The sequence below is a fragment of the Chanodichthys erythropterus genome, chromosome 13 (genome assembly GCF_024489055.1).
Source record: "Chanodichthys erythropterus isolate Z2021 chromosome 13, ASM2448905v1, whole genome shotgun sequence".
NCBI classification, from domain to species: domain Eukaryota; kingdom Metazoa; phylum Chordata; class Actinopteri; order Cypriniformes; family Xenocyprididae; genus Chanodichthys; species Chanodichthys erythropterus.
In genome coordinates, this window is record NC_090233.1 from 17,703,536 (window position 1) to 17,720,588 (window position 17,053).

Here is a 17,053-nt window from a genome sequence, read left to right on the forward strand (position 1 = left end):
TGTCATGCGTGTTCTGGTTATTTGCGCATGATTAAACACGAGTCTTTATATGGTGATTAAACAAAGCTTTGTGGCGTTTTTTTTTTTTTTTTTTTTTGAAGTGGGGATTGCTGGTGCGCCAACCCGGTTGGGACATAGAAGGGGGTGCGCAGGAAAAATAGTTTGGGAACCGCTGGTATAAGCTGATAGATGTCCAAAGACAAAAGCTTTCTTATTGTAAAACTAAGGGCCAAAGGATTTACAAACACTTTATAACATTTCTAACAAAAGAGCAGCAGTATATGATGACAGTTTCATTTTTTGGGTGAACTGTCCCTTTAAGACTTTCACCCAGTAAATTGGTATGTTGTAATTTTCTAAATAAAAGTCAAATCCAAAACCAACACAAGTAATTTTTAGGGACAAAGTTTTTAAACAGTCTATGTTGCAAGAGCCAAAGGCAACCCATGAGGGGACATTCTAGATTGTTCCAGAGCCAGTCTGGTCACGTACTAAACTGCTCAGGTCAGATGGATGAAATGTGTAAGTGGTGGTGGGGGATATGACCAAAATTTTATATCACTATGAGAGTCATTTTATTTCACAGTAATATGTATCACAATATAGTTATTTTTACTTTAAAGTTTGCTTTAAGTTTTTGTTTTGATACCATTGACATTTCATAAATCTCATCACCAATTTTAATATCACAAAAATCTAATAGTAGCCTATTTGATACAATAAATTATTTAAAAAACTCTCAAGCTCACTGAAGAGAAGTAAACAGTCAGTGATAAAATAGTAACAAAGAAATGAATCACAAGCAATAAGACAAAAAACTACAATAGAACAAAGACAAATGATATACCTACCTGAAAACTTCAATAACTAGAAATAAAAAATACAATAGATGCGTGTCAGGTGTGCGCTCCAAAACAGCCTCTCAGACATGCCGATATGAGTCCTCTTTCACTGCTTATTGCACTTGAACTGTTTAAAATGACTTGTTTTTAAACCCCAAGACTTAAAAACCTATTCAAATGATAAGCTTTTGTGAAGGTGCAACATGGCAATATCACGTGAGCGTAACTGCGATAGAGGCAAGAGTTCAAAATCTCTTCTGGTTTATCAATTTCTACTGGTTAATCGTGTCTACCGGTAGGGCCTATATCACCCCAGAGAGAATAGCTGTTGCTAGAGTTTGTGAAATATTTTTAGTTCATACTTGTGTTTATATCAAAGTTCAGTTCCAAGAGATAGTGAATGAAAATGGTTCATTTCCAGCACTTTCATTACTGGTGAGGTTATGCAAGTTGAACTGATGACTTCTTTTGATTTAATGTTCTGTAGGTAGATTGTGATCTGAGGACTTTGTCCTTAACGGACTGATATCATGTTTGTTAATCAGAAAAGCAATAACTAGTGTTAAGAAAGAGGATTTGTATAATGTTGAAGGGGTACATTGAATCATTGGGGGGCAAGTGAATGATTTACATTTCAAATAAGAATATGAACATAGAGAGAGAAAAAAAAAGGTTAATAATGCACAATCCCATCGCCAAGTCTTATTTTGCAGCACATCATTCATATTTTTTTCATAGACAATTAGTATTCATATCAGGACGATAGCTATATTATTCATAATATTTTAATAATAATTTAAAAGGAAGTGCTTGATGCTTTTGCCATGTGCATCTGTATATGATGGGCCCTTTCTAAATATACGGTCACATGTCCGAAAATGATGCACTGATGTATCTTACTTTTTAAAGAAGCTTTGGCGACTCCCGAGATTTTCAAACAATCTTCCGTATGTGTGTTATATGAGTGTCATACATACAAAGTGCTCATAGAATATTAACTATGAGCTGTAAACTTAGATTTTACTTTAGCTGTCATTGTATATCCTAAACAGCATACCTCACATAATTCATATACCATCTGTGTTAGAAATACTTTCAATAATTAAATATGTATAGTAGTTCATTGGTTTCTACAGTTGCATATAACACCAGAACCTCAAAACAAATCAGTCTCAATGAAACTGTCTGAGAAGTGAACAAAAGAAGAGAAGCTTTTATAGAGAGATGATGTTTCTTGATACAACCTTCTTGTGTTTCTGCATTACCACAAAACTGGTTCAGGAACACAATATAAACAATAAATGGGGGGCGGGGTGGAGTTAAACCACAATGTGCTTTTAGTGTGGTGCCTTATCAGAGAGACTTTTGTGTTTCAGAACACAAGCACAAAGGCAGACACGAACATATCAGGAGTTTTCCCTGCACCTGTTCACACTAGTGACACTCCCATTGTAAAATTGTGGATGCTTTAGATTTGAAAGAGTGCGTGGTAAGATGTAAATATAAACATTTAATATTTGACAACTGTTTTACGATTTATATGTTAAACGACCCACAGTAATATACAGTATTGCAAACCACTCAACTTTTTTAATATAGAGAATTTGGCCATTTGGAAATAAAAATATATTAAAATAATTTAGGAACTTTTTGCGTTTTTGACATATTAGATGCAAATAAGAGTGAATGTGTGCATATTTTTAAATAAAATACTATTTGCAAAGAGTTTAAATGGATTAATGGTAACTAGGTTACAGTCAATTAGACCTTAGAAATTTTTACCATTCTTATTCTTCTTCTATTCATCTTATTCTTTTTCTTTATTCCTCCCACCCCCAGTTTAAAACATGGTTATGGCCTTAACATACAGTGCACAGCATATATACAAAGTATAAATAAAAAGAGGAGTACACCCCCTCTGAAACGTCTGAAAGTCAGCAATCACTCAATTACTTAGAAGACATCTTAGGGTTCTTTAGAGATATAATGTTCCAGCAAGTCTGCTTAATCAAGCATGTCAAAATTATTCAGGAAAATAAGATTTTCTTATCAAGGTGATAAAATGGTGTGTAGCAAAATACACCCTCCTACAAGTTACTAAATAAAATAAAATAAATATTTTCTGGTGTAAGTTTAAGGCAATGTTTGATCAACAGGTAAGTTTGTTGAACCAAAACATTTAAAGAGAAGTAATTTCGTGACAATTAAAAGTGTTATATAGCCCACTGAATCATTCTCAAACTTAATGCTGACAACAATTGAACGACTTGTGAAAGAACTGTCAGAAGACCTATTTCATAACACAACAGAGGACAGGGGTACAAGAGGATTACCAAATCATTGTTTTAAGTGTGAAAATATAGCAAAAGTAACACAGAAATTCAAAAACAATGGACTTCTGACAAGGCCCCTGAAATAATCAGGCCTTCATTTTAAGCTTTCATTTAGGGATGAGGGATTTTTTTGCTAGACAAAGAGCAGTAGAAATACAAAGCGAGTGTCTCAGAGCCAGCAAAAGCTATGAAAAGAGTGACTGTTTATCTCACAGAGTAAGATGCAGCCTGCAGAAATGGCATGCATGGTTGTTGTTCTCACTGGAACTACCTGTAGCCAAGGCACAATAAAGTCAGTTAGTCATTTCCAAAGCCTGTATTTACAAAATATAGATTCTGGGAAATCTGGTCTCATGAGACCAAATCAATCATTTTGGATCTAACAGCATAATGCAGAATGTTAGAGTGTTGCTAGAGGAGGAGTACAGTGAGAAGTGCCTGGTTCCCACAGTAAAGTTCAGTGGTAATAAAGGTCTTATATAGGGATGTATGAGTGCTGAAGGTGTGAGGGAGTTGTGCTTTATCAATGCTGTCATGGATTCCCACACCACTGTGTAATTTAATACACAAACTTGAAACAGAAGATGTTACTCTTTCCTCATTCCCTGCATTGTTGGGCATTTTTTCAACATGACAATGAGGATATGTATTCTCCCAAGGTGAAAAACCTTCTGTGGACATGTATTGCACTCAGTCTTAACAATCTTGAGCACCTGTGGGGGATTCTGTAGAGATGAGTTGAGCAACACTCTCCATTAAAGATCAGGGCATTTAAGGAGCTCACCATCCATGAGTTAAACAGGACGGATATGACAATTTGTCATGAACTTGTACACTCTGTGCCAACAAGGGTCAGAGTACTATATTATATATTATAGAGGACATACTAAGTACTAGAATATTATACGTTTGTTCGATTAAATCTAGGGTTCACTCATTTCTGCAATCCTTCATTTAAACAAAATTGGCTAATTTACTTATTTTATTGCTATTAATGACATATTATGTATATGTATATTTCAGGTTGCTATTAATGACATTATTATGTATATGTTTAATACATTTTAGTTTTGCCATCTTGCCATGAATTGTATAAGTGATCATAAAGAAAATACATCTTTTGTATTTGTTTAGAGGGGGTGAACTCATTTATGCTGTGCACTGTACATACAAGGAAGAAAACAAATACATACAAATGCATACTTTACTCTTCTAAAGTTCTAATATAGGCTATTATTTATTTATATACTGACAATCTCCACTCTCATAAATATTCAATGTGCTGGGTGAAATTTGAACAGTAAGAGGACAAACATTCATCACACATCTGTTTCTGTACATTTACACTGTAACTGTTTGATATTTAGTGTACAAGCAGACTGATCACAGAACAGTAAACTCAATCAAAGGCTGAGTGAATGAACTTCCGAACTTCTTCACAGATAAGACAGTAATATGCACAGTAATAGCACTTCCATACAGTCAAAATCCAATTGCATATATTGTACAGAATATACAGAACCAGTTATAATGACAAATAGATAGATTAGAAAGCTGATTAGTTGATAGAAGGTAATGAATCAATTGGTATAAAGTTTGACTGAGGACAGTGAGCTGTGTTATAGTGAGGTCCATTGGAAGTCCTGGAGTGAGCAAAATACACATTACTGAACAATGGCAAGTGTAGTCTTCCGCTTAATTCCCACAGTTTCATTTGGATTCTTCTGTTATTCACCATAAAATTTGTTGATTTCTTCTTGATACATTTTACTGACGACAGGCCTTTTGAGCTTCATAGTTGGACCTAAGAAGAACAAAAAACTTTAGCTCACTTTACATCTAATCTATCAGTCTGTTTGCATACCTCTCTATAATTATGCATTCAGGAATGCAGTTAGGCTAACTTGTTTAGTATGTCCCGTAAAGTGGTTTTATCAAAACACGTGAGACCTACTGACACAAATGCTTCTCATACTTTGTCTGTCAAGCTGACAGATAAAATTACTTCTGCAGTTCATTACAAAAATATAATAATCATGAACAGACAGCCATGTATTACATACAGCTTATGAATAAACTCACTTCATCTATTTTACATTCTTGTCTATATAAAGAAATAACACTCACCAAGTTCTCCGCCAGATATGGAGAAGTCTCGTGAAAGGACGGTCCACTTCTGGACTCTTTGGGCATTGGAAGTCGCTTTGGCATTCACTCGGTCTATGCCCTCCTGGATGGCTTTGTAAATGGCTGGCTCTTTTTTGTTAATGATCTCTGAGACTTTGCTGGCAACTACACCATGCTGCCGACAAAACTCCACCGCTAGTGGTGTTAATTCATCTGTGGGGTCGCCATTGTCATCAGTGTTACACTAAAAAAAAATTCAGTCATTTAAAAAGAAAATATAACAACATTCATTTTCAAAATGGTGCCTTGGCAAAGTTTTTTTTTCTTCAAAATAGTGGCTGGTAAAATCTGCACATTTAATGGTCTCACTAAGTAAACAGAGACTCACCTTGAGTGTAAGTAGCATAGAGAGGAACTTCTTTTTGTCTCCAATCAACATGACATTGCTGATGATCGACACCTCCTCCTTTAGGGCGTCCTCAATAGGGACAGGGGGTATGTTTTCTCCACCAGCAGTAATGATTAATTCTGCAAGAGCAAGGTAATTAGATACAAATAAATGTTTATAGGATATAATGCACAAAATGTGCATTTATCTAACTGATATGATAGTTTTCTGCTCACAGTAACGAGTGTTTTCCAAAGGTGTAGAGAGCAATAATCCCATTCATTTTCACCATAGGGGAAATAATTTTTAATGATAATTCATAAACATTTAAAGACAGACCTTTTATGAGCTACACGTTTGTTACTCAATGGTATATGTTATTGCTGAAGTCATCAATTTGCATCTTTTCTTTTAAATATTTGTGTTTAACAGCAGAATGCCAAGTGGAAAATGATTGCAGTTCTTTCTCAGTTCTTTAAAGTCATTACATACACAGTTTTTTACCTTTGTCCTTTTGTCAGATTTTCAAATACTTTTTTGCTTCAAATCAAAGTTTTTATTGTTGTGATTCACCTCAAAGCTGGTTAGTTTGGTTCATGTAACTTTCACAAAATTTCCATTGGAAAAATACTTATGGAACCAAGGTCACTGAAAAAGTGCATTTCTACCTTTTATTCTGCCAGTGATGTACAGGAAGTCATCGCTGTCATGTTTGCCCAGGTCTCCTGAGTGGAGCCACCCTTCTGCATCCAGTGCCTCCTCAGTCTTGTCTGGCATGTTCAGGTATCCCATGAACACATGCCTCCCCCAGAAACAGATCTCACCATTCCCATCACGATCTGGTTTGTCTAACTTGGTTTTGCAGCCTTTCAACACCTTACCACAGCTGGGGGGGGGACATGAATGTCACATATGATTATATTTTCCTAGCGCTAGTCCCACTCATTTGCAGGGTCTGCTTAGTTGGAATTATGCGCACACACATTGGATTTGGCACAGGTTTTAAGCCGTATACCCTTCCTGACATATCCAATCCATGTAACCTGCCTGTTTTTGGACTATGTGGGGGACACATGAGGAGAACATGCAGACTCCACACGAAAAGGACTCCTGGCTCAGCCGGGGTTGGACTTGTTTGCTCTGAGGTGACAGTGCTACATACTGAGTCCCTGTGCCGCCCCGAATGTCATTATCCACTTTTAACCAGTAGCTATTCTTAGTCGATGTTTGAAGTCAAGTACACACAGGTTTGAGTTTAACACATTAATCATGGACATGTTCCATAAAGCCTGAACCAGAAAGTTTTTGTTTTTTTTATGTTTTATCTAAATTTTAAAAGAATAATTTTTGGTTTTGTTTTATAACTTGTATTGCATAACTTTTTGTAAAATGTTTTGTTCAAAATGTTTGTTCATTAAAATAAATGCCTTTTTTTTTTCTTGGATTTATATTTTGTTATAAAACTTAATGTGGCTTAAAGGGTTAGGGTTATAAAGAGATTGGAAAACTAATCCATATGAATCGAGCGGTTTAGTCCAAATTTTCTGAAGAGACTCAATCGCTTTTTATGATGAACAGATTCAATTTAGATTTCATTTTAATTTGATCTTTTAAAGGGTTAGTTCACCCAAAAATGAAAATTATGTAATTTATTACTTACCCTCATGCCGTTCCACACCTGTAAGACCTTCGTTAATCTTCGGAACACAAATTAAGATATTTTAGTTGAAATCCGATGGCTCCGTGAGGCCTTCGTAAGGAGCAATGACACTTCCTCTCTCAAGATCCATAAAGATGCTAAAAACATATTTAAATCGGTTCATGTGAGTACAGTGGTTCAATATTAATATTATAAAGTGACGAGAATATTTTTGGTGCGCCAAAAAAAAAACAAAATAATGACTTATTTAGTGATGGCCGATTTCAAAACACTGCTTTAGGAAGCTTCAGAGCATAATGAATCAGTGTATCGAATCTGCTGTTCGGAGCGCCAAAGTCATGTGATTTTAGCTGTTGGCAGTTTGACACGCGATCTGAATCATGATTCGACACACGGATTCGTTTATGATCCGATGCTTCATGAAGAAGTGTTTTGAAATTGGCCATCACTAAATAAGTAATTATTTTGGGGTTTTTTTGGCGCACCAAAAATATTCTTTTCGCTTTATAATATTAATATTGAACCACATATATACTCACATGAACTGCTTTAAATATGTTTTTAGTACCTTTATGGATCTTGAGAGAGGAAGTGTCATTGCTCCCTATGGAGGCCTCACGGAGCTATCGGATTTCAACTAAAATATCTTAATTTGTGTTCTGAAGATGAACAAAGGTCTTACGGGTGTGGAACGGTATGAGGGTAAGTAATAAATGACAGAATTTTCATTTTTGGGTGAACTAACCCTTTAATCACATGTAAACTTTAATCAGTGAACATAAGCAAAAGCTCAACTGAACATGAATAACACACATGAACAAACCTCTTCCAGATGCTCAAACGTGCTGCGTAACATGAGAATGAACCTCATTTGTTTCTCATTGGTATTAATTTCCCCCTTAAATTACCATGTTATTACTATAGTAAGTACATGTAATGTAACACCTTAAAATAAAGTGTTATCTGTTATCATTTAAGACCATGTCATTCCAAACCCACATGCAGTTTGTTCCATATAACCACAACAAATTGTTTGTTTGTTTTGCATTCCACAGAAAAAATACCAACACACAACATTAAGTGCAACATTAAAATGAGTATAACGACATCTTTGTAATTTCAAATACAGCAGATATGTTAATATATATACAGTTCAGTCCAAAAGTTTGGAACCACTGAGATTTTTAATGTTTTTAAAAGAAGTTTCGTCTGCTCACCAAGGCTACATTTATTTAATTAAAAATACAGTAAAAAACAGTAATATTGTGAAATATTATTAAAATTTAAAATAACTGTGTACTATTTAAATATATTTGACAAAGTAATTTATTCCTGTGATGCAAAGCTGAATTTTCAGCATCGTTACTCCAGTCTTCAGTGTCACATGATCCTTCAGAAATCATTCTAATATGCTGATTTGCTGTTCAATAAACATTTATTATTTTCAATGTTGAAAACAGTTGTGTACTTTTTTTTTCAGGATTCCTTGATGAATAGAAAGTTCAAAAGAACAGCATTTATCTGAAATACAAAGCTTCTGTAGCATTATACTCTACCGTTCAAAAGTTTGGGGTCAGTAATAATTTTTATTTTTATTTTTTTGAAAAGAAATTAAAGAAATTAATACTTTTATTCAGCAAGGATGCATTAAATCAATCAAAAGTGGCAGTAAAGACATTTATAATGTTACAAAAGATTAGATTTCAGATAAACACTGTTCTTTTGAACTTTCTATTCATCAAATAATCCTGAAAAAAAATATTGTACACAAATATTTTGTACAATTGTACACATTAAATGTTTATTGAGCAGCAGATCAGCATATTAGAATGATTTCTGAAGGATCATGTGACACTGAAGACTGGAGTAATGATGCTGAAAATTCAGCTTTGCATCACAGGAATAAATTACTTTGTCAAATATATTTAAATAGTACACAGTTATTTTAAATTGTAATAATATTTCACAATATTACTGTTTTTTTACTGTATTTGTAATTAAATAAACGTAGCCTTGGTGAGCAGACGAAACTTCTTTTAAAAACATTAAAAATCTTAGTGGTTCCAAACTTTTGGACTGTACTGTACATAGCACATCATGCCTCTGACCTCATAATGCGATAACCCTCAGCACAGGAGATGGAGTGAGGTCCGGTGCTCTCACTCATGCCGTACAGCTCAAAGACAGGGATGTAAAGGCTCATGAAGTACTCCAGTGTGTCTTTGGTGATGGGAGCGGCACCAGTGTAACAGGCTTTACAGCGGTCAAGACCCAGAGCTTTTCGCACATTCTTGAAAACCAGATTATTGCCCAATGTGAAGCCCCAAGGCACTGAAGAATCACTGCAGAGAAATAGCATGAGCTTTGGCATTCTTTCAAATAATTCAGCATAAAGATTCATCCATGGTTCTTTTAAAACTCACCCATTCATGGCATTATAGCTTGCTTGAAGTCCAATCCCCTTTGCCCAGTCACCAATCTTCTTCTTCATGACGGACGACTTCGCACCAACGGCTTTCATTGCTTCTTGCATTTTTTCCCACACTCTGGGAACTCCCAAGAAGCTCGTGGGACGCACCTCTCTAAGAGTGTTGGCCAGGGAGCCCTGCAGTGAGTTTAACCAAGCCAGTTAATCAGTTGTGTTTCCTCAATTCTACAGAAGTGTATGCTGAATGAATAAATATAAATCTAGACAAAAAACTATTTTCAGTAAGTAAATAATTTAAGCATCTTAAGATTTTGCATATCAGATAGATTTTAACCTTCAGGGCATCTGGCTCGGCGAAACTGGTTACGGCGGCAAACCTCATGCAGATCCACATGTCTTGGACCTGAGCTGCCACGTGGCTCAGGGGCAAGTAGCTCACCACTTCATCCTCACCCATATTCAGCCTGACCATGTGACCTGCTGCATTGGCTGTCCATGTGATCTGGACAGAGGAGGGATGAATTTAAGGAACAACACTACTTACCCCATCAAAATGAGAAGAATTACACTGCATTTATCTGTGATTAATTACATTTGGCATTGAAGTAAGTGCTGAACTAGTCACTTAATGTGACACTATATGTGGTACTCACATTATCATGGCTGAGCATGACCCCTTTGGGATTCCCTGTGGTGCCTGAGGTGTATATTAATGTGCAGCACTCATTGGCCTTTTGACTGTCTATCAGCACATCCAGCTCAGCATCAGGGACATTCTCTCCCAGCTTCATAAATTCAGCCCACTGAGAGAACATCAAATTCATGTATATATTCAAATATATTAACTGACATTTTGTAAAAAAAATAAATAAATAAAATTAAAAATTATCTGTAATTATCAGCAGACCTGCAACTTGCATTTGTATGTTTTGTACAGAAAACCATTTGACAGGCATTTTTATTGTATATTTGGCAAAAACTTACTGTGTATACGTTTGGTAACTTCTGCTCCAGTTCACCCTTGTACTGAACAATAGCCTTCAAATGTGGCAGCTGATCCCTGACCTATAATGACAGTGAAAGAATAATGATTAGTGTTTTATGAAAAAATTCATTATATGTTTTGGTTTATATTCATAGGTTTAGTTACTGTGTCATTTGTTCTCTTTGTTTCCTCTGCTAGTTTGTTTCCTTGGCTGTGTCCGAAATCACCCCATACCCTTAAATAGAGCACTATTTGAGGGGACAGCCATTTGTAGAGGTGTCCAAAACCACAGTGGACATTACCGAGTGCACTCATTCAATCCCACAATGCACCACAATAACGAGTGTACAACCGATGTACACTCAACGGCTAAAGAATACACATAAGAGGGCACTGTGAGAGTTGCGCTGCATGCTGAATGTTTCGTGGAACGTAACAATTCGCGTACTTGTGCACTATTCCATGACGTTTTTAAGTACAAATAGTGCAAGTAGTGTGTTCACACTGAAAATTCCAAAAAGAAAAAGTACACTTTAAATACCCTGATGATGCACTAAATTAACGGAAAAAACGAAGTGTGGAATGTTGGACACTTCGTGCACTCAACTGTCGCAGCTTTAATTACGTAGCGGAGGGGAAGGGAGGATCGCATTCCGTTGTTAAATGACAAAATAACCTTATACAATTCACGCACTACATGGATGAGTGCATAGTGCACAAGTACATAGTGTATAAGTGCATAGTGTATTGTGCGTCATTTGGGACGCAACTCCTGTGTCTGACCAGAAGATGGAGCCCACAGCTGAATCTTCCATCCATCCACTTCCCAATGGTGTAACAATGTGTGTTTACTTAAGGTTTATACATGCTAGTTTTCATGACAGAGCTCAAGATATTTTTTTTTTCATTACTACTGTGGTTGCCAGTTTGCCAAGATACAAATGATTATTAAACAGCAAACACAAACCATGCAAAAGTGGCAGCCCTTCCGGCGCACTCGGTGTCTAAATTCACTCGCTTGTTTAGTGTTTAGTGGAGTAATGTAGGGAATAGTAAATGAGGGTATAGGGGGCGATTTCGAACACAGCGCATGGTTTCTGATTTCTTAATTGATTATGCTCACCTGTTCCTTGTTTAGTTCCCCACTTTCCCAGAGTACTTAAGCCTGTCTTTTTAAGTACAGTTTTGCCAGTCCTTGTGTATTTGTTTTGTGATAGCTGTTTTGGTTTGTGTCGGTTTTCTCCAGTGTTTCTTTTGTTTATAAATAAAGTTTGCTGCAACTAGATCCTGAACTCTCTCTCCTTGGCATGCCATGACTATATATACAGTATATTTGTATGTGTGTATATATATATATATATATATATATATATATATATATATATATATATATATATATATATATATACACCATGGCAATAGTATATCTGTGTATATGTATTGTTCATTATTATTTAAAGGTGCCCTAGATTCAAAAATTTAATTTATCTTGGCATAGTTAAATAACAAGAATTCAGTACATGGAAAAGACATACAGTGAGTCTCAAACACCATTGTTTCCTCCTTCTTATATAAATCTCATTTGTTTAAAAGACCTCCAAAGAACAGGCGAATCTCAACATAACACCGACTGTTACGTAACAGTCAGGGTGTACGCCCCAATATTTGCATATGCCAGCCCATTCGACGCATTAGACAAGGGCAGAACGTCTGGATCTACACAGATGAATCATCAGACTAGGTAAGCAAGCAAGAACAACAGCGAAAAATGGCAGATGGAGCAATAATAACTGACATGATCCATGATAACATGACATTTTTAGTGATATTTGTAAATTGTCTTTCTAAATGTACTGTTAAATGTGGTTAAAGTTACCATCGTTTCTTACTGTATTCACGGAGACAAGAGCCGTCGCTATTTTCATTTTTAAACACTTGCAACCTGTATAATGCATAAACACAACTTCTTTGTGTTCTTTATAAACTAAATAAATAAAATATTCTTTATAAATATCTCCAACAGTGTAGCATTAGCCGTTAGCCACGGAGCACGGCCTCAGATTCACTCAGAATAAAACTTTAACATCCAATTAAATACTTTACTCACATAATTCGACGCATGCATGCCGCATGCATGGTGAACATCTTGTAAAGATCCATTTGAGGGTTATATTACCTGTGTAAACTTTGTTTAGGCACTGTTCAAGGCAAGCGCGATCTCCGTGGGCGTCAAGCAGGAGAATTAAAGGGCCAGTAGCACTGAATCGGCGCATAATTAATGATGCCCCAAAATAGGCAGTTAAAAAAATGAATTAAAAAAAATATATGGGGTATTTTGAGCTGAAACTTCACAGACACATTCAGGGGACACCTTAGACTTATATTACATCTTTTTTTTTTTAAAGTTCTAGGGCACCTTTAATGTTATACCATAATTATACCATGATTTGTCTGAATACTCCATTCTAATTGGCTGGAAGGTGTGCAATAAGTAAGGGATAATCCATGGATAGCTGTGCATTAAACAATTTTAATGCACAATATTGAGGCAAAGAACTGCCCGAAGCAAAGCATTCTTAATGATAGAGTGATTCATAATGCACGTCATGGATTAAAATGGTTAATGCACAGCTAGCAATAGATTATCACTTACTTAGCTATTGAATTAATTGTTAACATTATGATTTTTGTAAAGTGTTACTAAAGACTCGTATATAAGAACTTTCAGACTTTATTAAAAGATGTGATAAGTTACATTCTTTTGATAAGATCGCTATTATGAACAAGAATGTATATAATAGGGATCTTTTCAAAAGATCATATCTGAAGGAAGTATTTAGATTTAGTGGGGTTGTTTTTAAAGTTAGTGTAATAAATGATTAGTCTGCTTTTAACTTATTGTTACACACTCTAGATGTGTCTAATAATTAATCTTTATATGTTTTATTGAAATTATTAACTTAAATTATTAAGTATGGTTTTTTATAGCTTTCCAATTCTATCTGAATTCTTTCATAAAAGCAAAACTAATCGATTTTTGTTTAAAAAAATACCATCTCTGTACTTGCTCATACATTTTTTTAGCAATTCTGGAACTTTGTAATGCATCACTTCTCATGTTCATGTCTTTCTAGGATGAATCACATTGATTGTAGCCCTAATAGGGAGCCCGGGAAATCACCTCTAGAAGAAAAAACAAGACCCTAAAACTGTGGGAACGGATTGTGAATTTTTGTGTACGGATTGAAAAACCAAAGGTATGGTTTACAAATCTGGGTTAGGGTGATTGGAAAATTGTGTGTACGGTTTATTAATCCATGGACGTGATTTGCTAAACCGAGAGAATAATTTAAGAATCTATGATTGCAGTTTACAAACTGATGAGACGAATTGCAAAAATGTGACCACGGATTTGCAGGTCCTCCTACAGGTGACTTCCTGGGCTCCATACATTGGTAATTTGATAAAAGCATCTAGTAAATGATAAAAATACCATTCATTTTTAAACTACCTGGAGGATTTTGATCAGTTGTTTGTTGTTTTCAACCACTAGAACATTAGCTTCACTATTATCAGCAACATACTGGCAGGCCTCTGGGGAGTTGGTGGTGTAAATTCCAGTGGCCAGTCCCCTGTGACAAAACAAGAGATACTGAATGTTCAAACAGCTACTTTATCTGATCCTACATTGTATAATCATTTAATCTGAAGTCTTTTCCTCATTCTCTAACTTTAAGAATATCAATTTTTAACAGATGGAATGAATTTGCAGTCAATACCCTGCTAGGATACATCCAACATCTGCAATAAACCATTCTGGAGAATTGAAGCCCAGGATTCCGACACCATGGAATCGCTCCAGGCCAAGCTAGAGTACACAAAGAGCACTGTGAATCAATATGCAAAAACAATTCATCACCTCCTAGTGTTGTTTAGAGCTTCAACACAACAATGAAACTAGAGCTGTAAAAGCTTTGAATCCTTAATGCCTTAAGCCTATAGTTTGATCATTTCACAAATGAAAGGAAATAATCAAAGGCAGTTTCAAAAACAAAATGCTAGATAAACTTCTACATAAAAAAGAAATATTTAGAATATGTTTGTGTTTAAGCATCCGACAAACATAGCGAATAGTTTTACACCACAGAACATCCCATGCATGAACTGAATAGCTATTCATAGTTTTTTTCATATACAGTGTAAAAATGTTTCTGAAAAGCATTTGAGATTCATTTTAAAAAGAATAAAAAACATGAAAAGCTCATACCTTCAGAAAGCTTTTGGCTGCCGCTCTTGAATGTTGATAGTACTCATTATAGGTCAGGGTGACCCATGTTCCATCTTTCTTCCCACGGAGGGCAGGATAGTCTCCGTACTTCTGCACTGTAGCCATGAACATCTGATGGACCGTCATGGGAGGTTCTGATCCGAGTTCCGATGCTTCCATCCTCAGTTTGACAGCCTTGTCTCTGGCTGTGCTCCACAGCTTTTCGGCTGGAGCGAGGCGCACATCTTCAGCCTTCAATGGTATAGCCGGTTCATCGTCTTTATGATCAGGACAGCAGGGACACACAGGAGACATGACTATATATTAAAAGTGCTTCTGAAAGGATTTGCAAATTTATAGAGGAAGCTTCTGAATGCCGTCTAAGCTACAACAGATCAGTCCATCCAGGCACCTGCCCTCATCACACACTCAGAAAAACAATGAGGAACTGACAGCTCAACAAGAGTGCTGAAATAGGTCAGGTTACTGACAGGATATAGTGCGTGTCTCACCAATCAGGTTTCACATGAGTAACTGGTTCAAAAGAAAAAAAAAAGAACAGAACAATATCTGTTTCTATTATTAACTTGTATATTTTTATGTTGTGGGCTATAAATCTACACATTTACTTAGCTATGGGGACAATGCATAGAATTCTATTGTTTAAAATGCAGCTATAAATATTATAAACTATATATATATATATATATATATTTTTTTTTTTTTTTTATGTTGTTTTTACAAATGAGGACATCCCCTAAAGGAGGTTTAGGGAGTTTTTGTCAGGTTCAACTCACTTCTGGGTATACAAATTTGTCCCCAAAATATGGTACACCATAGTGAGTACACACACACATACATTTTATAATTATAAATTTAAATTGATATAGTTTTGTGTGTGTGTGTGTGTGTGTGTTTGTAATTTGTACAACACACTGACCTAGAACTGGTTATAATTTTATGGGTAAAAGTCACATTCAGAAAGCAAATAATTTGTCATTTTCACAAGAATGTATGTGTGAATAATCCATTGTATACGCATTTGTCAGCAAGTAGAACATGACTAATGGGTACTGAATACTCCTCAGAATTTATGCAAAATAGTTGGATTTTTAACGTGCAAACACTTTGTGAGGACATTACCTGTGTTACTCTTTACAGAGAACGAACAATTTCCATTCGGATGGTTTTTGGAGTCATGGAGTGCTACAGTCTCATATTCTTCAGTTTTAACAGATCTAACAAGAAAGACAAATGAGACTTATATCAAGATAACATCATATATAGATCAGCAAAAAACAAACAAACACTGCAAATGATCAAGTACTAAAATGTTGGAAGGACAGAACTTCCATATTTCACTGATCAAATCTACATACCCATATCCAGAGACAGGAATTTCCGTGGAATCACTCTGTGTTATACACTCATCGGCAGACATTGTATGGAGTCTTAAGATGACAAAAGTATATATATATATATATATTATTATTATTTAAAAAACACAGAAAACTTGGGCTCACAAAGTAACAACCAAATACAATATTAAAAGAAACTATAATATAAATTTAAATATTATGTCTTCCTTTCAGTCAAAACTGGCCGAGACGCTAACACTAGTGATTTCAAAATGTCATTAATCTTTATATGTACCCCAACTCTTGCAAAATACTAGCAAAATGTGCCAGTGGATACAGTGCCAGATGATGAAAGCAGCAGAGGAGAGGTTTACTGTGAAACACTAACCTTTCATCGACATTAGGAAACTGTATAAGACAGTACTAGACTAGCTAATGTGCAAATGTGCATATCTTTAAATCTAGAATTACAAATAAGAAATGTATCTCTTTTTTTTTGTGTTTCCCAAGATTTAGTCATAGAAAAGTGCATTTGTGAGGTTTACACAAGTGTGCCATCTACAGTTTGTCTAATGTAATGCATACATGTGACAATTAAAAGGATTAGTTCACTTTCAAATGAAAATTAGCCCATGCTTTACTCACCCTCAAGCCATCCTAGGTGT

The 17,053-nt window shown here is 35.5% G+C and overlaps 1 protein-coding gene across 1 annotated transcript; it reads right to left on the reverse strand.

Moving 5' to 3' along the window:
• Nucleotides 1-2,296: 2,296 nt before the first annotated feature.
• Nucleotides 2,297-16,644, reverse strand: LOC137034555 (long-chain-fatty-acid--CoA ligase ACSBG2-like). Its single transcript, XM_067407587.1, has 14 exons — nt 16,410-16,644; nt 16,174-16,268; nt 15,031-15,308; nt 14,543-14,631; nt 14,275-14,395; nt 10,763-10,843; nt 10,432-10,581; nt 10,113-10,280; nt 9,774-9,955; nt 9,459-9,692; nt 6,359-6,576; nt 5,691-5,830; nt 5,303-5,546; nt 2,297-4,979 (listed from the first exon to the last, which is right to left on the reverse strand). Exons 1-14 carry the CDS (start codon nt 16,469-16,471, stop codon nt 4,903-4,905), a joined length of 2,139 nt encoding a protein of 712 aa, XP_067263688.1. The 5' UTR covers nt 16,472-16,644; the 3' UTR covers nt 2,297-4,902.
• Between the last annotated feature and the right edge of the window lie 409 nt (nt 16,645-17,053).

Bases quoted from the DNA above. Each gene is read 5' to 3' on its own strand.
- LOC137034555 (XM_067407587.1), bottom strand. From the start codon at position 16,471: ATGTCTGCCGATGAGTGTATAACACAGAGTGATTCCACGGAAATTCCT. The intron at 6,577-9,458 runs GTCAGAGGCATG...TCCCCCCCCCAG, and splicing joins GAGGGTTATCGCATTATGAG to CTGTGGTAAGGTGTTGAAAG. The intron at 4,980-5,302 runs GTGAGTGTTATT...TGTTCTTCTTAG, and splicing joins CATATCTGGCGGAGAACTTG to GTCCAACTATGAAGCTCAAA.